General features: G+C 51.6%; 1 protein-coding gene across 2 annotated transcripts in view; it reads right to left on the bottom strand.

Annotated features, from left to right (window-relative positions):
• Nucleotides 1-20634, bottom strand: part of PTGIS (prostaglandin I2 synthase) — a 40292-nt gene extending 19658 nt beyond the window's left edge. Inside the window, exons 1-5 of one of the 2 annotated variants that reach the window (XM_043553698.1) lie at nt 20445-20634; nt 11931-12054; nt 10487-10665; nt 8481-8624; nt 4980-5131 (exon numbers count right to left, since the gene is read on the bottom strand). In XM_043553698.1, coding sequence (XP_043409633.1) covers nt 4980-5131; nt 8481-8624; nt 10487-10665; nt 11931-12054; nt 20445-20518 — 673 coding nt within the window. In that variant the 5' untranslated portion in view covers nt 20519-20634. The remainder of the gene's footprint in view (nt 1-4979; nt 5132-8480; nt 8625-10486; nt 10666-11930; nt 12055-20444) is intronic. The other variant, XM_043553699.1, reaches the window with a different exon arrangement.
• Nucleotides 20635-24486: the final 3852 nt, after the last annotated feature.

The raw sequence follows: 24486 nt of genomic DNA, 5'->3' as shown, positions 1-24486 counted from the left end.
TTCGTAAGTATTATTTATCAGCCCCAGTGTAATGACTCAGTGCTGTGAATCAGAACGCCCAGGCCCGTGTAACTGGCAGTTGCATTAAAGGTTCAAATTCCAGACCTCCCATGCTGTGTGGCCTTGGCCAAGGCCCTGTCCACCACTGGGTCTCAGTCTTCCCATCCGTAAAACGAGGGGCCCAGAGTTGAGCACCTCAAGTTTTTCCTCAGAAGCCCCTCTGTGCCCTAGAAACCTGGGCATAGTCCAGAGAGGGACATATCTTTAAAGTCCTGTGTTTTCGGGTTCGAGCCCCACCTCGGGCTCTTGTGCTGACAGCTCTGAACTTGGAGCCCCCGCTTCGGATTCTGTGTCTCCCTCTCTCTGCCCCTCCTCCACTCGCACTCTCTGTCTCAAAAATAAATAAACATTAAAAAAAAAATTAAAGTCCTGTCTTTTCCCTATAAAATGCATTAGATTTTTGCATTAGACTCTGTGATTCCTTCTTTTTCCCTTCTTTCTTTCTTTCTTTCTCTTTCTTTCTCTTTCATGTTTATTTTTGAGAGAGAGGGAGAGAACATGAGCAAAGGAGGAGCAGAGGGAGAGGAGGACAAAGGATCTGAAGTGGGTTCTGTACCAACAGCAGAGAGCCCAATCACAGAGTCAGATGCGGGGCTCGATCCCCCGAACTGCTAGATCATGACCTGGGCTGAAATCAACAATCAGACACCCAACCAACCGGGCCACCCAGGCACCCCTAGACTCTGTGATTCTTTATTATAAGGTTGCTTTTCCTCCCAAAACAATAGTCAAAGAAAACACGCCCCTCCCAAATAATTTAGTAAAACGAATGTTCCAGAAAGCAGTATATTTAGCTTGGGGCTCTATCTGCCCCCAACTCCCTCCTATATGAGAAGCACCAGACTCTGTGATCTAAGCATCCCCCAAAGGGTCAATTTTCTTTTAAAATATGTTTATACATTTGTTTTAAATGGTGCTTTTAGATGTTTATTTATTTATTTGGAGAGACAGAGAGTGAGAGCAGGGGAGGGGCGGAGAGAGAGGGAGGGAGAGAGAATCCCAAGCAGGCTCTGCACCATCAGCAGAGAGCCCAGTGTGGGGCTCCATCTCATGAACCATGAGATCATGACCTGAGCCAAGATCAACAACAGTCAGACGCTTAACCAACTGAGCCACCCGGGTGCCCCGAAATGTTTATCATTTTAATAGTGGAGGAGAAATAATGCATCCGCGTGGCAAAAAAAAAAAAAAAAAGAAGTAAGAAAAAGAAAGAAAGCACCTCTAAGAGTGCACACGGGCATTTCCATCCCATCTCAGCCTTCTCAGAAGCAAAATGTTCCCACCGGCTTCGAAAACAAAGATGTTAACCACACTCACCGTGGTGTTCATTTCACAATATATGTAAGTCAAGTCATCATGCCGTATACCTTAAACTTACGTGGTGCCGTGTGTCAATCACTTCTCAATGAAACTGGAAAAAAAAATAAACTAAAAAATCCCACAATATGCCCACTCTTCTGCATGGTTTTGGCATATCCCGTTCTACTTGACGGTTGCTGTTTTCCTTTATGTGAATGTGTAACTTCTTTCATCAGTCCCCACGGGTGGACACACAGGCTGTCTGCAGCATTTGCTATTATTATAGGCAATGAGGGTCTTTGCGCATCTCTAGATGCGTGCAAGCACTGCTGTAGGATAATTCCTAGTAGTAGAAGTTCAGGTTCGAGGGAATGAGCATTTCTGTTTTGACAGGTTCTGCCACATCACTCTTCCAAAGAGGCTGCCCTCTTCACAAGCCCAACAAAGTCTGAGGGCAGCTGTCCATCTGTCCAGCCCCAAGAGGAGAAACCTTCCCCAACACTGCCACCTGCTGCCCACACTGGGAAATGCGGCTTTCCTATACCCAGCCCAGGGCGGCTCCCTGAATGACCCAGGGTCCCCTATGATAGCGTGGGTATGGATGGATGAATGCGCGATGGAGAAACCACTCTTTCCTGGAGAAGCAACCGATGCTGGGAGGTGCCAGGTGCTTTACACACAGGATTCTGCAATCAGACCAAGTTTTTCCTTTAGCCGGCTCTGCCTCCTAACAGTTGTGTGTCCCTGACAAATGACTTCATCTGTCTGGGCCTGTTTCCTTACTTGCAAAATGGGTATAATAATATCAACCTTCTAGCACTGATGGTTCAATAAGATCATGAATTGTCTCTAAAAGGATGATAAGAGGTAACCCGCGGAGAGGAAAAGCAAATGGCTAGGGAAACACGAAAAGCTGTTCCATCACAGTGATCAGGGAAATGCCCATAAAGCCAGATGCCCTTTTTTGTCCATCAGGTTGGCAAGGTCTTAAAAATCTGATAACCGTTTGTTGACAAGGCTGTGGGGAAATGCAAATTAAAACAACAAGTTACCTGCCTCTGCCCATCAGATTGGCAAACAAATGCAAAGACTGATAACATCTGGTGGGAGAATGAGCAGACTCCTTCCCTTTGGGCAGGCGTATGAATTGCTCCATGGTTTTGGAAATGATGTGGCCGCAGCTAACAAGAATTTTAATGTGTATGCCTTCTGACATGGCAAACCCACTTCCAGGAAACTGTCGAGAGGAATAAAATCACCAGATGGGAGCAAAGATACGAGTTCAAGGGAATACTAAAGTAGCCACACACACACACAAAAGGAAACAATTATAAGTATCCATTGGAGGGGGGTGGCTGCCTAAATCCTGACATGCAAGAGCTGCAAAGATGACTCAATTCTCTGCGTGCTGATTTTATATCCTTCTACTCTGCCAGTCTTGAGTTAACAGAACTTGAGTTAGTTCTGTCATGGATTTCCTGGGGTTTTCCCAGCACAGTATCAGATCTTCTGCAAACAGGGATAGTCTTACGTCTTCTTTACCCATTAAAAAAAAAATTTTTTTTTAACATTTATTTATTTTTGAGAGAGAAAGAGAGACAGAGCACGAGTGGGGGAGGGGCAGAGAGAGAGGGAGACACAGAATCCAAAGCAGGCTCTCCAGGCTCTGAGCTGTCAGCACAGAGCCCGACGCAGGGCTTGAACTCAAGAACCGTGAGGTCAGGACCTGAGCTAAAGTCAGACGCTTAACCGACTGAGCCACCCAGGCATCCCGTCTTTACTCATTCTTATGCCAGTAATTGATTTCTCTTATCTAATTGCATTGGCTAATACCGCTAGAGGATACTTGTACTGACAGGGAAGAATACACAGCTATGTTGTTAGGTTAAACAAAAAACCAAGCTGCAGATAACAGATATAATTCCTTCTTAAAATACACCCAGTGACACTCTAGATATGTGTCTTTGTATTCCTACAAAACAGTGTGAAGGGATATATACCAGCATGTTAACACTGGTTTCCACAGGAAGCTGGGCTTGGAAGAGTATTATTACTTTTGTTGTGTACATCTTTGCATTGTTAATCACGAGAAGGTTTCCTTCTTAAACAATCTAATGGGCTAAAGCGTGGTTTTTAAAAACTACATAAATAAAGGAAATGGGGTGATAAGCTGTTGTGAGCACTGAATGAGACCATAGTTAACCTGGTATCTGGCACCTAGAAAGTGTTCAACAGAGAAGTGTTTTTTCTTATTACCTCAGCCATTCCCAACAGTCACCCTGCAGGAAGATCCTATTGTTCTCCCCACTTTACAGATGAGATCGCTGAGGCACAGGGACACTATATAGGAGCCAGTAAACTACCTCAAGCCATCTGAGCGGGCCCTTCAACTGCCCGTCTGGAGAAAGGACCTGGGGTAAAAAAAAGACCAGTAACTTGCCCCAAATCATCAGCTCAGAAGCCCCACAGTAGGCATCTGAATCCAGATTTTGCTGCCAATGTCTGGGTCCAGGATACACACGACTTCTCAACCTTCCTGTGCCACTTAGAATACATGCAGTTTCCCGACCTCCCTGGAGACTTGGATTCAAGTGGACCGTAAGGGATCTGGGGGCTTGTATTATTAACAAGGGCCGAGAGGATTCTTCTCACGAGAGAAGTTTGAGACACAGTGGCCAGAAGAGAGTGCAGCCCAGTGGTTCACATGGCCCCTGGGCACTGAATCCTGCCGGAACCTCTTTACCAACACCGAGCTCCCTCTGTAGCCACAACAGTAAGTGGGGTGGATTTTCACAGACCCAAGCTGAAATACTCCAGATGTGGAGTTCAGGGAGAATGCTACGTGGTCGGACGGCTCCTTCAGTGTGCAAGATCAAGGTCAGAAGAGTGCAGGGCTGATAACAGAGAGGTGAAGGCAGGTGTGCCATGGGAGGCAGGTACAAAGAAGGTTCACAGAAGCCCGATTCACAACAGCCCCAAACTGGGAACGACCCACACATCCCTCCACCAGGGACGGACAGACAGACTACTCTACTGAAATGCTATGCCACGGGGAAAACAGACGACTGATACATACGGCCACCTGGCCGAAGCTGACAGACGAGAGGCTGAGTGAAAGAAGCCGGGCACGAAAGGACACATGCTGCGTGATTCTATTTATGGGAAATTCACAAACAGGTAAAATGAATCCGAGGCGACAGGAACCAATATGGCGGCTCCCTCTGCGTGGTGGGTATTGACTGGGAAGGACACGAAGTATTTAGATTTACCTCTCAGCTGTGCATTTAGGACCTGGGTGCTTTCCTGTATGAAAATCATACCTCAGCAGAAAAAAGTAATAGAAACCTTTAAAAATAAGAAATAATAAAAATAACACACAACGAGGTCCCCAGGCCCCACTCTAGATGTAACGCATTCACCAGGAACCCCAGCTCGGGCCCAAGCCCTGCCTCCTACCACTGTACTCTTGCATATGCCCGGTGACAGGGATCTCACTGCTGCCCAGGGCATGAGAATGTCCTTCCGCCCATGTGGCCTGTGAGCCTTCAGCTTGAGTGTGGGCTCCCCCTCTGGGTCCCTCTGTCGGCCTCACCACCCACCAGGGTCCCCACGGTGCTTACCCACTGACAGGGAGCCACGTGCCAGTTTGGGGAGCAGGAGGTCGAGCTGGCGGAAGGTGTGGAAGACATCGGCCGAGTGGGTGCGGTCCTGGGCCCGGCTCTCACGGGTGCGTGGCAGAGCTTCGACTCCGTACAGAGTCAGGTAGCCGGCTCTGGGGGAGGCGAATAGCGGGTCAGGGGGTCCTCCTTGGACGCTTCTGGCCAAACCCTCCCACGGTGGCCTACAAGCTTTTCTTCATGCATACAGCTAATAGCCACCTGCCTTTCCTACTTTCTGCCTGGACTGTTCTGGGCCAGGGAGTCAGCAGTGGAGAAAACAGACAAAACCCTCAGGCCCTCAGGGAGTGGACCCTCTAGTGCGGAACACAGACAACAGGCAACAGACTCAGGCGAACGAGTGATACACCAGCTGGGGCTCAGAGGTGCGGACAGACAAAGCCGGCTGGAATGTGGCGGTGAAGGGTGGGGAGGGGCTCAGAGTCGCAGAGCTCATGACCTGCCCACCCACTAGACTAAGGCAGCAACCCTTCCTTCAGAACAGCTGAACCTCCCGGGGTCGTACATGCGTCTGTGCGTCGGCACAGAAGGAATCCCACCCCACCTCCCGCCGCTCCCCCGGTCACGTAAGGCCCTGGGTCCCTCTTCTCCACACCAGTGCCCTCAGTTTCCTTAAGGCAGAGCTGTAAAGGTGTAGCTCACAAACTGGATTCATCCACCAACATGTTGTGTTTGGTTAACAGAATTTTCCTATGAACAAACTGAACAATTGGGGAACCACACAAAAGCTTAATTTCCCCCTCATCTCATCTTGAAAACGGAGAGACTTTGGGCCCCTGGGAGCCTGTGGTCCCGCCTGCCAACCCTGGACAGCAGAGGAGTCACAGCCGCTCCCTTGTCCAGGAACAAGCTGAGTCAGCTGGCCCTGTGGTCTCTGGTCCCATTTGTGCTGGTTTTTTCCTTAAAGCAGAGAACCATTTCCCTGTATATATATATTTCTATGAAAAATATGCAATGAAACTAAACCACCAGAACCCCAACAAAACCCAAGAAGGCAATGAGGTTTCACACTGTGGAAGTGAAGCCCCTTCCCAAGGCCACCTGCACTTCTAAGTGACACAGAACTTGGCGGAAGATAGAATAAATCGTCATGTGTTAACACCATGTGACCTATAGGTGGCGCCAGGAGCCATGAAGAAGAATAGGACTGGACTAGAGCTGGGTAAAGAGAGGGCTCTCAGACTAAGTGGGGGGGAGGTCAGGAAAAGCCTCTCTGAGGTGACACTTGAGATGGGAATGAAGTGAGGCGAGAGTCATGCAGACATGTAGGGAACAGCATTCTCAGGCAAGGGAACAGAAACTGCAAAGGCCTTGGGGTGGGAGTGTGCTGGGCCGGGGCAGATCACGCAGGATCCTGCGGCCCGGGTTAGAACTCCGGATGGGATTCTGAGCAAGGCAGGGGTGCCATAGGACAGGTTGGGGGGCTTAAGTGGTGGCATCTCATGGTTTGGGGCTACATGAACCTGCACCTCCTGTCATCCAACCTAATCATCCCCTTCCTGTCCCAGGGGCCGCGGACGGCACCAAGAAGGCCCAAGCCCACCAAGCCAGGAAACAGGAGCTCCAGCCCAGCCAGGCCTCAGACCCTGAAGACACAGGGGTCCATTTACATCTGACTCCCCCCCCCCCCCCGCAACACACACACACTGCTGTTGCCAGGGGCCCAGACAGCCCAGCCACCACCCCACTGTCCCCACTTCCCTGATGCCACAGCTTTGGGGCCACAGGAGCCAGGAGACGTGGGAGATGCCCTGCTGGGAACTTGAGGAGTGGTTTTAGCTGCTCCTCTCTGGACCTCGGTGTCCCCATCACACGAGGACAGGGTGGACCAGACCAGCATCACCCAGATGAATTACAGCCCTTGATGGTGTGTGCGCCACTCCAGGGTGACAGGAGAAAAAACGCGGGCCACCGACACATCAAAGGTCGTGCTGGAAAGCGTGGGCTCTGCGGACAGCCCTGCCAGGACCCCCGCGACGGGACTCGAGGCAAATGCCTTAGGTTCTCCCGGCCTCGGCTTTTGCATCTCTCAAACGCAGTTTGTACAGTCCCAGCCTCGGAGAGGGGTTGTGAGGGCGAAATGTGTTTACACCCCTTGAGCCCACACTGCGTGCACATACATAGCTGTCCCAAACGTGCCTGGGTCCCCATATGTGGCAGCAAATGCCTCTCCTTTATTCTGAAACTGTGTCTCCAATTTTTTTGAAGCAGCTGAAATGAGCTTTGGTTTATGAAATGCTGGTCAGCTAACGGCACCAGCAGCAATCAGCGGGCTGTCCTTATTCCTCTCCCCACTCACAGCCCGCACCCCCGCTCCCCTCCCCCCCACGGCCCCAATCAAATCCTCAGCAGGTCCCGTCAGCTCTGTCCCCCAGAAATACCCCATTGTTGCCATCTCCCCGTCACCTCTGGGTCCAGGCCCCCAGTCTCTCACCTGGGTGACTATAACAGCCTCCCAACGGGCCCTCCTGGCTCTCCTGCCACACACCCACCTCAGGTTCGTCTCTGTCCACAGCCAGAGAGAGCTGTGAAGCCCAAGTCCAATCACGTCAGGCCCCTGCTTAACCCTCCCCCCGCCCCCAACCCTGATGTCACGCATTTTACTGAGAATGTATTCCAAAGCCCTTCACAGCCTCGGGGCTCTGTGAGACTCGGTTTCCGCAAGTGCTCTGACTCATCTTAACCCCACTGCCTGGGTTCGCTGCGGTCAGCCACAGTGGCCCGCCGCCCAAGCTTCCTCCTACCTCCGCGACTCTGCACCTGCTGGTCCTACCGCCTACTTGTGGCCAGCTCCCAACTCTGAGGCCAGGCCCGCAGAGAAGCCCTTACTTTCAGCCTGGTTCAGAGAGCTCCCCACACACAATCAACCCATCTGCGGATCTCCGTTGTCTGTATTTGTCACTCTCTCTGACATAACTGTCTTTATTTACTGGTTTATTATCGGTCTCTCCAACGAGCGTCAGCCCGGTGAGTTTCAGTCTGTTGTCTGTCTTTCCCCTGCTGTACGTCCAGTGCCTGGAATAGTGTCTGGGCCTCCTGAAGGAAGGAACGTTAGTGCAGTTTTTACTATAAGTTTACAAGTTCTGACAAAAAGTTGAAGTCCTGGGTTGGCCTCCCGAACATTTTGTTTTCCTGGTCCGTGAAGTCTAAGGTTTGGAAACCACAGGAAAAGATGGTCTCTGAAACCCTGTTTTGCTACTCCCTCTCTGGACAGCTGGCAAGGCCCCTTTTCCTGACTTGCGCCTCCTTTACGACTCACAGCCTGAGCCAGGTGCACGCCTGGGGTCCAGACACGAAAGGTCATCTTGCAGTCTTTGCTTCTGAGTGTCCCAAACTGCTTCCCCACCCACAAAGTCTTCATGGTTCCCGTGGCCACTATTAACGGCTGACCCGGGTGCAGAGTGCTGGGCTCCACTCCCGACGAGGGGAGCCGCACCGGCTCACCTGAGCAGGAAGTTGTAGGAGAAGTCGAGGAGACCCATCTCATGCCAGCCACCGCCCGCTTCTGTGGCGTCCCCCAGCAGGACAGTGCGGAGGTTGGTGTACATGGCTTCCGTGAGCGCCTGGAGGTCCTTGTGGAGGAGAGTCCTGGGGCAGGAAACAAAGTAAGAGCACAGCTTCCAGCGGGAAACGTATGCACACAGGCGCCCCTATTCCCAAAGCTCAGGGTCCCAGGGCCCCAGGGCCCCGCTGGCAACGGGGGCCTGCGGACAACTGGCTTAGCCACGATGGTATTATTATTAATATCATCCTCAATGACAGTGACAGTGACTCTTCACGGTGCTAAGCACCATGATCCTGTTTCATCTTTTGACAACTCTAGGGAATCACAGTTGCTGTTATGACACCTATTTTACAGACAGAGAAACTCAGGGACAAGAGAGGAACGTGACTTTCCCAAGGTCACCCAGCCACAGAGTCTTGAATTCCTAACCGTGACAGTCTGCCCCTCCTCGGGGCACACAAGCTTGGATAAGGAACCCAAAGACGTCTGGAAGAGAGAGAAACAGCAGGCCGACCCTTCCTCCTTGAGACCCAAAGTTAGGCACACCTGTTTGGATAAAGTGTCCCCTGACCAATGATGGCCGGGTAGGACACAATCCTGAGTGACCCTGATCTAGCTGTTCCCTCGACCCCACTCCAAGCACTTGATGGAGACAGTAGCCCTTAGCAGATGCAGGAGCCACGCCCAGTAGACAACATGCGGGCTTAGGAGAAACTTCCAGAAACTCTTAGGGCAGACACTGGAGGAAAGTGGGGTCCTCCTTGGGTAGCGGGGTAGAATGCAGCGAACCGAGGAATCTTATTGCTAATGGGACCCAATGGCCCCCCTAGAATGCCAGGACCTAGGACACTTGGGCTCAGAAATCTCCTAGCGGCCATCCCACAGAGCCAAGTTCAGACTGGGTACTTCCTCTCATCAGCATTCACCTCATACTCTGGCCTTTCCTCAGCTTTAGCAGCCCTGCAAAACCCAGTCTTCTAGAGACTTTTCCTAACCCCAGGAGGCCACCCTTCCTGGAGACAGATCACTAAGGATTCCTGTCAGACTGCACGAACTCTAGGGATGCACACACTGTCTTATTTCCTCAGCATCTCAGCTGGAGTCTGCAGACCTGGGTTCAAATCTCAGCTGTGCCATTTGCCAGTGATGGAACACGCACGTCACTTCACTCCTGAGTGTAGGATAAAAATATCTACCTCTTGAGGTAGATCGATTGCACAGAGATGTAAGTGTTCCTATCAAACACCCGGCATACGACTGGCATCTTCAAATTGTGGTTGGCATCGTTCTGGGCCCCCTGCATCTAGACCAGTGTATAGAAAGTCCTCAGATATTTGCAGAAGTAATGAACGCAGAGTACATGTGCCCACACGTCCTCATGTTGATATAATTATTTCTTATGTTTCAGGACCTACATCACTTCCTCGCTGTGTGACCTCGGGCAAGTCTTCTCTGAGCCCCAGTGTCCTCATCCATAAAGTGGGGCTGTAAGTTACTCACCCTCCAGCATTGTCATGAAGACTAATGAGACCACAGAGGATGGGCTCGAAACTATTAGCCCCCCCCCCCCCGCCCACCTCCCTTCCTTTCACACGAGGAAACAGAGGCCCAGAGAGGGCAAGGGATTTGCCCCAAGTCACACAGCTAGGAAGTGGGGGAGCTGGGATTTGACTCTCGGTCTGGCTGACCCAAACCCTGGGCTCCTCCTACTGAAATCAGACCTGTCTCCTAAAAGAAGTAAAGATGAGAAGAGCCTTTCTTCAGCCTAATTCTTTGGGGCTGGTTTTTTTTTTAGGTTTCCTTTGTGTCTGTCTTCTCAAAACAAATGTCTTGACCGGATACCTGGCGTGGACACAAACTCAAGCCACTCAGCACCTGGGCTATGCAGGCAGAAGCAGATCATGCCCTCCCCGCCCACCCACAGGGGCCACCTTGAGCCACTCACGGTTTCATCTTGGCCTTTTCATCACTGGGGCTGTAATGTGGGAGCTGCAAGTCAAAAATCCTCTCCATGAGGAAGACAGCATAGGCGTGGAAGTCCAGCTTGGTGCGAGGCTCCCACACCACCGTGTCATAGGAGTGGGGGTCCAGGAGGACAGTGACATACCTGCCCCCCACCAGCACCTGTGGGAAGTCAGCAGGGACGAGGCGAGGAGAAATGCCATCAAGGACAGGAGCTCTCAGTGGTCAGGGGCCTACCCTGTGCCAGGACCTGACATTTCACAGACAGTGTTCTCCCATCCACTCCTCACGACTGTCTGTGACGTGGGGACCACTTATAGCCGAAAACTGAGGCTGACAGAAGGCAGGGGATTGCTCAAGATCACACAGCTGAGACACAGTAGAGACAGGACTGACACTCAGCATTTTTCGGTAGCAAACATTGGCCTCTCAACCACCTCACTCTTCAGCACCTGCCATCATTATCTTGGTTACTGTCATATCTTCAGCATCCGGGAGAGAGTCTGCCCACAGAAGGCAGCAAATGGGTGTTGTGCGTATCATGGGTGGAGAGACTGGATAGAACAGGTGGATGGATGAGTGGATGCTGTTGGATAAATGCTAGTGAATGTGCCAGAAATACCCACTTCTTTGGGAGGCCGAGCCCTGAATGTAACCTGCTGCCCAAGAAGGTAAGGAAAAGAGAAAGAGCTGTAATCCTGTAATTAACAAAGGAAAGGGGATTTTCCCTCAAATGTCTGTGTGGCGGAGTGGCCACACAATTCTAAACACCCACGCAACTGCCTCGGCCCTGTTTCCAAAGTGTGATCTGGGAGTCATGTTACTCAAACTCTCTTATAAAATGTAGGCCAAAATCCAAGAAGAATTTATGCTACTGGATGGATTGTTGGGTAAACGGAAGGATATCAGTGAATGTATGTTGGATGGAAAGATGAATGGATGAGGAGGTTAGATGGAAGCTGAAAGTGTGGATGCACGTTGGGAACATGGTGGCAGCAGGCTAAGTGGGTACCGGGGAAAAGGACCGGAGGATGAGCGTTGGATGGGTGGAACCCAAAAGAATGCCTGAAGGTGGATGGGTGTGGTGGCTGTCTGGATGTTGAAGAATGGACGGACGGATGGATGGATGGATGGATGGATGGATGGATGCTGGATAGATGGAAGTTGAGTGGATGGATAGAGGTCAGTTGGATGGACGAACAAGAACTTCATAGACACTGAATGACTGCATCACTTGATGCTGGGAAGAAGGAATGGATGTTACTAAGTGTTGGCTGTACAGTTGGATGGGAAAATGGATGGAAAATTGGCAAGACCACTGGATGGTAGGTTAGGGTATGGAAGGATATAGAAGGAACCAGTGAACACCAGACGACAGGCCCACCTGTTCACCCCCTTCCCTCCCTCGACGCACATGAGGCACTTACAGTAAATATATCACCGTGCTTCTCCTTCATCCTGGTGAGGAAGCTGGCAGCATCTTTTCCAAATTCCAAGGCATGGCCCAACCACGGGATACTGCCCACGTCCAGAGGAGGCTCACCAGGTCGCCTGCAGAAGCCACAGTACTTATCACTATTTGATAAAGTAGGGAAGAAGAAAAAGAGTGTAGGGCATGGGGTATGACTTTTCAGCAGAGAGGGCAGAGAAGGCTTCCCTGGGACATTGGAGAAAGACCTGAAGGTGGTGAAGGAAGGAGCCACATAGATATCTGGAAGAAGAGGCTGCCAGGCAGAAGTAACAAGTGCAAAGGCCCTAAGGCTGGACCATGCCTGGCGTGTTCCACGAACAATAAGGAGGCCAGTATGGCTGGAGTGGAGGGACCGAGGAGAACAGGAGACGTTGAGGCCAGAGCAGGAACAGGTGTCAGACCATGCAGAGCCTTGGAGGCAGCTGTGAGGACTTTTAACTTTTTCCCTGCATGAGGTGGGAGCCATGGGAGAGCTTCGAGTTGCACAGGGACATGACTTGACTTAAGTTTTTACAGGACCCTTTTGGCGGCTGAGTAGAGGAGGGACTGCAGGGGGCCAAGAGGAGAAGCTGGGTGACCAGTTGATGTTGGTACATCTTAGGGAATCCAATCGAGGTGGGCTTTCCCTGTGGGTGGGAGAGCTTTCTAGAACCCAGAAGGAAAAGGACACAGAGTTCTCTGCCTGAGCCAGCGTGGACAGGGCTTTGGTCATCTCACACCCCCTGCCATGCCCACAGAGAAAGGATGAGACTGGAGACACGGTCGAGTGATTGAGTGGCAAAGGGTAGCAGACCCCTGGCTGTCCCTGCCCCACCATCCTCTGGGGGAGGGGCTGTTCGCTAGGGAGAGCTAATCACGATCACGAAGTGGGCCTCAAATAGCAAGACCGCTGCTCATGGTGGACCCCTGGGAGGTCCTTAAACCCAGGCTAGGCCCCCTATCTTTGTCGTAGAATGATCAGAACCACAGGCATGCAGAGAGCTCCCTGTCTGGTGAATAGTAAGCCATCCCTTCTCTTCTCACTCGCTCACCGAATAGTAACTAGGAAGCAGGCCCTGCTCCACGTGCTGGGGTTACAGCAGTGAACGGCACAGGCAAGGTGCCTGGCTTCATGGGGCTTACGTACTAATAAGGGGAAGGCAGACAAAAGCAAAAAAAAAAAAAAGCAAAATCATTTCAGAGAGTGACAAGCGTGATAAAGAAAACAAAGGAGCTACGAGTGAACGATGAAAAGACAAATAACCCGATTTTTAAAGGCACGAAGGATGTGAATGGACAGTTCTCTGACGGAGATGCACAAATGGCCGGTGAACAGATGAAAAGACGCCCGACATCGTGAGGCACTGGGGAAAAAATGCAAATCAAAGCCACAGTGTGGCACCATTTCACACGGAGATGGCTCTCCTCTAAAAAAAGAAATAGTCACTGTTGGCAAAGATGTGGAGAAATGGGGATCCGCATATAGTTCTGGTGGGAATGTAAACGGTGCAGCTGGTGTGGAAACCAGCCTGGCAGGTCCCTGAAAGGCTAACAGAGTTACCACACAACCCAGCAACATAAACATACCCCAAAGAACTGAAAACGTAAGTTCATATAAACCTGCACGCTGCTGTTCACAGTGGCCAAAAATTGGGCCCAATGCAGAAGTCGCTGACTGATGAGTGGACAGACAAAATACGGTATGTTCATGCCGTGGGACATTATTCAGCCATAGAAAGGAATGACTGATTGATGCCACAGTGTGGAAGAACTTTAAAACCATTATGCCGAGTGAAAGAAGCCAGACACAGAGGTCACCTCTTGGGTGATCGACTTCTATGCAATGTCCAGAAAAGGCACATCCAGAGGGGCAGAAGGTAGATTAGTGGTTGCCAGAGCTCGAGGGAGAATACGGAGGGACTGCTTATGGAGACAGGTTTCCAGGCTTCTTTTGGGGAATGACAAAAAATATTCTGGAGTTAGGCAGTGGTGAGGGCGGCACAACCCTACAAATACTCTAAAAAGCACTGATTGTACACTTTATTTTTTTTAATGTTTATTTATTTCTGAGAGACAGAGAGAGAGAGTGGCAGGGGGGAGGGGGGGGCAGAGAGAGAGACACACAAAACGCAAAGCAGGCTCCAGGCTCTGAGCTGTCAGCACAGAGCCTGATGTGGGGCTCAAACCTACCAACTGCAAGATCCTGACCTGAGCTGAAGTCGGACGCTTAACTGACTGAACCACCCAGGTGCCCCTGAATTGTATACTTTAAAATGGTAAATGTAGGGGCACCTGAGTGGCTCAGTCGGTTAACCATCTGACTTCGGCTCAGGTCATGATCTCACGGTTCATGAGTTCGAGCCCTGCATCAGGCTCTGTGCTGACAGCTCAGAGCCCAGAGCCTGCCTCAGATTCTGTATCTCCCTGTCTCTCTGCCCCTCCCCTACTTGTGCTCTGCCTCTCTCTCTCAAAAATAAACAAACATTTAGGAAATTTTTTTAAATGGTAAATGTTATAGTGTGTGAATTATATCTCAGCAAAGAAAAAAGAGAGCTAGGTGACAAGGGCTGGTCAGGGAGGGCCTCCCTGTGGAGGTGCCATGTGAGCAAAGACCAGCAGGATGAGAAGGGAGTGGAGTGCCAGAGTGGGGAGAGAAGGAATTTAGGCAGTGGGAACAGTGAGTGCAAGGGCCCTGGGGTGGGGGGCTTTCCAGACAGCAGGCACTAGTGTGGCTGGAGTGGACTGTAGGGGTGAGAGGCAGGATTTGACCTGCAGCCAGGGTCAGGTTTCCATGCCCAGTATGATGGGGAGCCCCCGGAGGGTTGGAAGGGGGGGCTGGAAAGTGATGTGATTATGCTTTTAAAAAGTCACAACACAGATCATCCAGGAGCGTGACAACGGAAGTGGAGGTGAAGCTAGCATCCGACTCCCCCACTTCCAGGACGGGGGGCTTCTTCCTCTAAGACACCTTTGCGGGTATGAGCAGGGGCTATGGCTTCCTTTCCCTGCTCTTTGTCCAGGCTGCGGCCAGAGCTCCCCAGTGAGCCAGGTGTTATTTCTGGCAGCTTTCATCTTTCCCCAGAAAAGTCCCAAGGAGGCTCAGACAAAGGCAGGAAGCTGGGAGCCCAGGAGTCTGACCCGCGCGATGTAGCCGGCTGGCTCTTGGATCCTAGGCCCTGCATCCAGCTCGGGCCCAGGCCACATTCCAGGGTGACTCAGCCGTCAGCCAGCAGGGATGAAGGAGACTCTATTTTGGGGTCTGCGGTCTCCAGCCTCGCCCACGGACACCCTCACTGTTTTGAGATACGGCCAGGCCCTTGGAGAGGAGGGAGGTAGGGCTGGACCCCCTCATCCCCGGCTCCTGCCCACACAGCCTGTCCCTCCGGTTTCAGATGCCAAGACACCTTTTCTGATTCCCCACTTCCCGTCACATGGGCCCCTCCCCAAACTGCCCACTCGCCACTCACAGACTCCATGGCCAACCTTGCCACCTGGCCTCCTCTCTCGCGCTCAACCCTCTGCAAAGTGGGGGAGAGGGTTAAGGATGGGCAGCACCCAGCTTTGTGCCCTGAAGTATCACACCCACACTGGACGGAAGTTCCACGAATATAGGCACTTGACCCCCAACACTTAACAACAGTGCCTGGCACAGAGAAGGCATTTAATAAATATGTCAGATGAATGATTTGCGTATACAGGTGGTGCTCAAAGAGCAGCACCTGCCCCTCCCCCCACCCGCCAGAGTCTGCCAAAGGGGTCAAGGGACCCAGCGCAGGTTAAGTGCCTGATACACACAGCCCACATTCTGGTTCGAGGAGAAGCGGCATCATTTAGCTGTGCCGTGTTAGTGGACTGCCTCACATCTCTCTGTCCAGTAGTTTCAACTCAACTCAGGGCCTCAGGCTCTGGGAGGATTTCATAGGAGGGGGACCGCAGGGTTTCAGCAACCTGAGCGTCTATTCCTCCCCAGGGTTCACCCACAAGCTGTCGGCCATTAACCCTCTTCCCCTCCCCCACTCCTTGCCTCCCACTTCGTAGACGCAGCATGCGGCCACTTTGCTCTAGTTTTTGTTTTCCTGTTTTTGTAACTGACACAGAAGGTTCGGAGAATTCTCAACGTCATAGGAAAATGGTTAGGGCAAGCAGAGTGACAGAACAGATGCAAACTGGAGAGACAACAGGAGGGGTGGGGACGGCAGCAAGGCTGAGAGAGGGCTCTCCTAGGGAGTCCCCAGCAAGGGATGGTCCATTGTCGCATTTTGCAGAAGCTGGAGACCCGGTGTTTTGTACGTGGAACACCCTAATTTTCTCCTCTTGCTGTGTGTGGTACACAGCAGACCCATCTGGGCTGCATCCAACCTCGGGCCACCACTTGGTGGCCTCTGGTCAGTGCGGGTTGGAACAAGGCACATTTTCTGTGCCCAGAAACTCCGTACCCTGCAAGGGCCCAGATCTTTTCTTGAGCCACCGGGAACCGTCACCTGATGCCACCCACAGTGACCTCCCCACACCTGGAGTGTTCTTCCAAGGCTCTCTAGACCAGACGCACAAGCCCAAAACGGAAAAGAGACACACGCAGCCCGGCGGGGTGGCCAGGGCATGGGAGATCGGCTACGTGAGACTTGGTGGACAAACCAAGGCCCAAAAGGACAGCAGGAAGGATGTTTCTGACAGCCACATGCAGGTCATGAGCCCCAGTGGCACAGAAGTCAGACTCGTAATTCCGGACCCAAGGTCTCCTAATTCCAGCTTACAACCTCTCCCAAGAGAAAACACTCACGGTTACCCAGGCGCGTTTAAAAATCTTTGCTGTAATTGCCAAAATTGGAATTTGGACTGGAGACTACACAATATTAATCATTTTTGTATTCTGAGGTAGGATAAGAGAATTGTGGTTGTCATTTTTTTTTTTTTTGACATGCATTCTGAAATATTTTCTGGAGAGATATTGTAACATCTGGAATTAAAAAAAATTTTTTTTTTTTGGGGCGCCTGGGTGGCGCAGTCGGTTAAGCGTCCGACTTCAGCCAGGTCACGATCTCGCGGTCCGGGAGTTCGAGCCCCGCGTCGGGCTCTGGGCTGATGGCTCAGAGCCTGGAGCCTGTTTCCGATTCTGTGTCTCCCTCTCTCTCTGCCCTTCCCCCGTTCATGCTCTGTCTCTCTCTGTCCCAAAAATAAATAAACGTTGAAAAAAAAATTAAAAAAAAAAAAAATTTTTTTTTAATTTGGGAGAGAGCATGAGAGTGGGGGAGAGGGGCAGAGAGAGAGAGAGAGAGAGAGAGAATTAAAATCTTAAGCAGGCTCCATGCTTAGTGTGGAGCCTGATGAGGGGCTCAATTTCATGACCCTGGGATCATGACCTGAGCCAAAATCAAGAGTCAGATGCTCAAACCGACTGAGCCACTCAGGCACCCCGATCTGTAATTTTTTGTAAAAATGTTAACCATCAAATAAGGGGATGGTTACATGGGAGTTCTTATACTATTCTTTTATTTTTCTGTATAGTTGAAATTTTTTATCATTAAAAATTTTAACTTAAAAAAATGCTAGAGGTAAAGACAGTTGCTGACTGACTGAAGTTCCTTTTTTTTTTTTTTTTTCTTTTTACTGAGAAAAGCATGAGTTTTGGAACTGACTGGAAGGGGAATATAATTTCAGTGTGGCCCTAAGGAGGTCGCTTAGCCCTTCTAGGCCTCAGCTGTAAAACAGGGTGATGAACATTACCTCAAGGGTCAGTGAGGAGAAAGGAAGGTGTGGGGTCTTGCTTGTTTGATTCATTGTCTACACAGCATCAGCATCATCCACCTCTTTTTCCAACACTTGATTATTTGTCCTTAAGAATCTTCTGGGGGCGCCTGGGTGGCTCAGGGGTTAAGCATCCGACTTCAGCTCAGGTCATGATCTCACGGTTCATGAGTTCAAGCCCCACATTGGGTTCTGTGTTGACAGTGCGGATCCTGCTTTAGATTCTCTGTCTCCCTCTCTCTCTGCCCCTCCCCTACTCTCTCTCTCTCTCTCTCTCTCTCCCCAAAATAAATAAATAAATAAACATTTAAAAAAAAAAGAATCTGGGAGTAGCTGCAACTTACTATCTTACCATCATGTGGTTCTAAGACTTTTGAGCGTTCAGATTAAAAATAAAATGTGTGGGAAGCATGGAAATTCATTTTTCCTGGGAATTACAAATCCCCATAGCCCAGATGCGTAATCCAGGCAGATCCTGCACAAGTTGCTTAGCTTCTCTGAGACTCAGTTTCCTCCTCTGTAAAATGGGAGTAACAAGAGTGCCCCTTGCTGAGATGGGAGGAGAAGAAAATGAGATTGGGGCCTAGACTGGGGTGCCCGTGGGGTCTCCCCAGGGTCCACCCAACTAACTGCCCCTGAGCTCTCAGTGACCCCAAACCCACACTGTTGACCCTCCCAAGCCACCAGGTGTACAAATCAACGACTCACCCTCAAAGATAAATCAGCTCTCTGGATTACAGCAAGAATTTGCTAAAATAATGTTTAACTGGCCTTTCTTCTAACCCAGAAGTTCCATTCTCAACCACCATCCTCATCAGCATCCCCATTTTAAAGATTGAGACACTAAGGCAGAGAGCGGTTACCCAATTTGTTCTTATTCCTAGAGGCTGAGAGTTTCCACACGCTGAGCACCCAGGGACCCTGCTTCCCAGAACCCACGTAGCTTACAGCCACCACCTCGGCTGGGGCGGGGGGAACACAGAGCAGGAGGCCTCACAGGAAGACCACAGCACATTGTCTGAAATAGCCAAAACGCTGGAGACAGCCTAAGGGTCCATCAGTTGAGACAGGAATAAAAAGGAAAAAAATAAACTTGCCATTCATTCATAACATGGAATACTACACAGACGATCAAAAGAATGAATCAGAGCTCCACGCAGCAACATGGACGGACATCAAAACTAAAACCCGCAGAGAAAAAAGCAAATGTGCGATCCGAAAACATCCCTGGACAGAGTCTCCCCAAAAGCCTAACAACTTTGGAAGAATAATTCATTTCTTCACAGAAGAACTTATTTGCGGACTTTTCCTCTTTCTTCCTCATTTTTTTCAGGCAAATGAACGAATACATAGTTTTAAATTTAACCTGGGAGGGTGTCTGGAGGTTAAAGAAAAAGATCACGAGGTTATTGTTTGGAAGTTGAACTAACCTCTTGTTTAAAAATAAAAAGTTTCCAGAAAAGTTCTGGAATTTTCAGACACTCTCATTTCACACACAGACACACACACACACACACACAGTGCCCTGTATTACCTACAACCTCACCGAAGAGGGATCACGGAAGGCAGTGTAGCACTCTGGACTGGATCCTGGCACAGAATGAGCACATGATGGAAAAGCTGATGAAATACAAATGAAGTCTGGAGTTTGGCTCATCTTAACAGACCAGTGCTGGCTTTTTAGTTTTGACGAATATACCACGATAATGTTAAATGTTAACAATGGCGGAAACTGGATGGGGAGGCCTTTGGAAACTGGATGAGGGGTCTTTGGGAACTCTTTGTACAACCTTTGCAACTTTCTTGCAAATATAAAACCAGTCTCAAATAAAAGGCATACTTTTTAAAAAATCTGGAAGGTTCCCCTCCAGCCTTGCTCTGGCCGCGCTATGCGGTAGCCTTGATCAACAAGAAAAGTCTGGAATTGCCGGAAGGGAAGGGAAGGGCAGGGCTTCAGTCTTATCTATAACGGGATAAATATTTAAGTCAAATACATTCAGCTATCCCATGTGCAACTCAGATTAACTTTTTAAATTAACTTTGTAAAAAAAAGGACTCACTGCCACGACACTGATTTCAAGTGTATGAGATTTACTCCTCCGAAATCACAGATTCTCAGTGGAGCAGGACAACCTTTGGGACTAGGAAGCGGAGAAGTTTGGCGCGGGTTCTATCTACCCTGCCCAGGCTGTGGGGTCTCAGGGGAAGGGAGACCCCTTTTCTGGACCAGAGCATTGGGAGATGCGAGTTTCCCCAACCCCCTCGTCCAGGTGGGGGAGGGAGGCCTCCCATGGAAAGTGGTTCCAGGGCTCTGCATTCCCCAGCCTCAACTCGCCCATCTGTGTAATGGGGTGAGGATCAAGGCCACCCCCCCAGGAACCGAGAAAGCCTGGGGATTGGCTCAAGTAGGTGCTGGATCCAGGAGGGGGCTTCTCGCACCCACCCGGAGACCCTCTCCAGAAAGCCCTTGGCAGGTGCCAGCCGAGCGCGTGTGCACCGGGGGCCGTCTGCCGGGTCCCCCAGCCCCGTCGCCCACTTCCCGGGCCTCCACCCCCCGCCCCCCCCCCCGGAGCCTCACCGCCCCCCCCCTCACCCCGGCGGCCTGGCCGTCGTCCTCCCCCCGGGGTGGGGCGGCGGATGGGCGTCGAGCCCCTTCGCCCCGAGGGGCCGGCCGGTGGGGGAGGGACGAGCGGCTCGGGACGCCGGGGGTCGCCCCTCTGTCCGGGCGGGGGGCGAGGGCACTCACCGCGAGCGTCGACGGCTCAGCAGCAGCAGGAGCAGCAGCGCGGCCAGGAGCCCGAGGAGCAGGGCCCAGGACATGGCCGGGCGGCGGGCGGGCGAGGCTGCGGCGGCGGGCGGGCTCCGGGCGCCCAGGTGCCTCTCGGCCCGCGCGCCCTCCCTCCCCGCTGGCCTGGCCGCGGCGGGACGGGGGCGGGCCCGACGACGGCGCCGGGGTCCCGGGGGGCGGGGCGCTCTCGGGGAGCCCCTCCCCCAGCTCGGCGGCGCCGGCCCCCACCTCGGGCTCGGGAAGGGGCTGGGAAATGTGGGGTGGAGCGGAGGGGAGCTGCGGGCGGGCGGGCGAGGTGGGAGGGGGGTGCTGCGAGGGAGGGATTATGTGGGGGGGGGAGGGAAGGGAAGGGAGGGAGGCACTGGGTGGGGGGGGACGGAGGGGTGATGGGGATAGAGCAGGGGGTGGAGAAGGGAGGGGGACGTGGGGGCGGAGGGGGAGTGTGGTAGGAGGGGTGGGAGGGGCCCACGTTCTACCTGAACCGTCTCCACCAGCCTCCTCCTCCTGGCCCCGTCCCCACCCTGGGCCTGGAGTTTTCTGTCCCGTGTGTCTGGGCCAGGTGGGATGGCTGGATGGCACAGCACCGTATTTACCTTCAGGAATATAGTGAAGGGGTTGCAGGAGCTGCTCCAATTCAGCTCTGAGCTCCCCTCCCCAACTGCTGTTAGAGCCAATGACTGGAGCACAGCAGGGGCTCGAGGGTATGGTGGCCATTGCCAAGATCGCCTGGTGCTTAGGGTGCCAGCCTCTAGGTCTGCAAGAGACCACCCCTGGGTGCCAAGGGGAACCCAGGCTCACCACTCACTCCCCCACCGATTTGCACCCTGGGAAACCTTGTGCAGGAAACCTAACCCCTCTCCGAGGCCAGTTTCTTGTCGGGGAACAGACAGGTCAAAGGCGTGAGAAATTGACCAGAGCTTGTCTAAAAGGTTGCCAAGTACTCCTTGCTTGGCACAGGTGAATGCTGTGAGTGCGGGTGGAGGTCTGATTCTAATCCTGTGTCTGTTTCTCACTGCTGGGTGCCTCCAGGCAGGTTTCCTCTCTTCTTCCCAGTAGCCCCTGGAGAAGCTGTCACTCCTCCCCGGTCTCCTGTCTTCAGCCCCCTCCCTCCCTCTACAGAAGGATCCTCTTAGAACCCAAGTCACAACCTGTAACTGGATTTTGCTCAGAATCCTCCATGGCTCCACCCCACTCGTCACTCAGAACACAGCCCCAAGTCCTTATAAGGTCCTATAAGCACCAGCATTTTCTGCCCCCTGCCACCTTTACCTCCCTGACCTCATGCCCCCCCCCCACTCTGCTCCAGCCACACCCATCTCTTGTCCTTTCCCAAATGTGCCAAACTCACTTCCACCTCAGGGCCTTTGCACTTGATAGTCCCTCCGTCTAAAACAATCTTCTCTCAGATACTTGCGTAGCTGGTGCCTTCCATCACCTTCCCCATCCTCTGTCTCTGCTCAACTGTCACCTCCTCAAAGAAACCTTCCCTGCCCACCTGGCCTAAAGTGTTCACACCATCATTCTCTCTTGCTTTAGTTTGTTTGTTTGTTTTCCTTGATGGTACTTAACATTCCTGCTATCATGTTAGAGATTCACTTATTTGCCTGTTTAATGTTGGCTGTCACGGCAGCTGGATGACCTTGTGTGTCCTCTGGACTCAGAATTTCAAGAGGCAAAAAGCACTTCCTGAACTTCTTGTTTATTTATCCAGCTTCTCGGCCTACAAAGCCAACGATCCCAAAAAGGCCACCGAACGGGCCGGGAGGGTTTTCTCCAAATTTGGGGGAGCACTGTGGGGCGGCCTTCTGTCAGAGGGGTTCACAGCCCAGCCTGGCCAATGCTAAACTGTGTAACTGGGCAGTCTGCTCCACCTCCCTGAGCCACGGTGCCTCATCAGTGGAGTGGAGTTGAAGAAATGACCTAATCCAGGGGACACGCCTCTCAGAGTGCTGGATACACAGTGAGCAGTAGTGAAAGTTAACTGCTGCCAGGACTTATTCCCGTTTAGCCTCCCACCGTGTGTGTGTGTGATCAGGGCTCGGCCTCAGTTTTCTCATCTGAAAAATGGGAAGAATAGTTCCTTCCTCACAGGCCAGTTGTGAGGACTGAATGAATTGATGGGAGCGTGAAATCACCCAGCAGGGGGCCTGGAACACAGTAGGTGCTCAATAAATGTTAGCTTTTCCACCCCACATCCCAGGCTGGAGCATAAACCAGTGGCATCCCAATCCGAGTCACTCCCAAATGCATGTCTTTCTTCCCCCTCCCCTCCAGGGAAGGAACACACCAACGAGAGAAGAATGTGTTGGCGCCCCTGGCCTCTTCCTTGCTAATGGAACCTGATTTTATTCAGGAATCACCCACATGTTTAGGGGGGTGGCCCCATCTCCTTCCCTTTGGTCTGAGCCGGCCAGGACTCTCCCTCTTTGCTGGGAACCGTCCCAGGAACCACCGATCTCCAGACTTCTTGTTTAAGAAATGATCAAATGTCTGTGTTGCTGAAGACACCACGAATCAGCTTTTCTCTTACATGCAGCCAGAAACATTTCGAGTTAAGAGGACCTTCCAGTCAGGACCGTGGTGAGGAGCCTGTGAGGTAAGAATGCACCCAAAGCACCTGTCACCGTACTCGCCCACAGTCAGCTTTCAAAAGTGGCACTTCACGTTATTATTCTCACTTTCATTACACCTCGGGCTTTCCAGCTTTATTAGTAGGGTATCGTATCCATAGAGTATCCTAACTCTGATGTCTCGCAGAACAGGCAGGAAACTCCAAACTCCCCTGACTCATGAGGCCTGACAGGGCCCTGCTCTGGGCTCATATGGCCTCAAGACTGAAGGTGAGGGAAAACTTCGCCAAAAGCCACCCCTGCGCGCCATGGTGGAAGGGTTGGAACATACAAGGCTTGAGAGCTAAGTTCAGATCCCAGCATGGCCACTCACTTGCCACATGACCCTAAGCAAGGTTCATCTTGCTGAGCCTCAACTACTTTATCTGTATAATGGGCATGTTGCTGGTAGTGGTGATGGCAGGGAGTCGACCGGCAGGGTTCCAACCCTGGCATCCAAATCTTCATAGGAAAGTAAAGCCTACATGTCAGATGGAGTGTCAGGAAATTCCTTCTTCCTTCCGCCTCTCCCAGAGGCTGTCACCCAGGGACAAGTATCCACACATTCTCCCGTACGAGTCTTGTGTCCAGATGTCCACTGTCCAGTAGAGATAAGACATCTGGGCAACTCTCTGATCCGCCCAACTTCTGCTCTCTCTCTCTCTCTCTCTTTTTTTTAAATTTATTTTGGGTGAGACAGAGACAGCACGAGTAGGGGAGGGGCAGAGAGAGGGGGAGACAGGGAATCCCAAGCAGGCTTCTCACTTACAGTTCGATGCGGGACTCGAACCCACAAAACTGCTAGATCGTGACCTGAGCTGAAACCAAGAGTCAGATGCTCGACCGACTGAGCCACCCAGGTGCCCCCCGCCCAACCTCTGCTCTCTTGTCTGGTTGCAGTAGGGTCATGAGGATAATGTCAAGACCCAACTCCAGAAAATGGGGAGCTCTGCCTGGAAAGGACAGTCCTTGCCGCCCCACAACCCTGCTTTTTCTCTTCCAGGGACCAAGTCTGGTTTGTGTCTGCATCCCAAAGACTATAAACAAATTGTGTTTGGAAAGGAAAATATGCGTATTGCCTTCTTCAAAGCTAAAACCCAGCCCCATCAGAGAAGGCCAGTTTTAAACGTTTTTGTAATGATGACTCTAACTTTAGTTGGTGATTTAGCCCACTCAAAACACTTTTTCATATTAACCCGTCGAATCCCCACTGGACCCAAACCAAGGTCCAGAGAGGCTCAGTAAGTTACCCAAAGTCACACAGCACTTCCTTTTTGCTGTTGTTAATTTTTTTAATGTTTATTCATTTTTGAGAGAGAGACAGAGACAGAGTGCAAGCTGGGGAGGGGCAGAGAGAGAGGTGGGGGGACACAGAATCTGCAGCAGGCTCT

The sequence above is a fragment of the Prionailurus bengalensis genome, chromosome A3, assembly GCF_016509475.1.
Source record: "Prionailurus bengalensis isolate Pbe53 chromosome A3, Fcat_Pben_1.1_paternal_pri, whole genome shotgun sequence".
Taxonomy (NCBI): domain Eukaryota; kingdom Metazoa; phylum Chordata; class Mammalia; order Carnivora; family Felidae; genus Prionailurus; species Prionailurus bengalensis.
The sequence above is the reverse complement of the archived record's forward strand: the minus strand, read 5'-3'. Positions and strand labels throughout refer to the sequence as shown.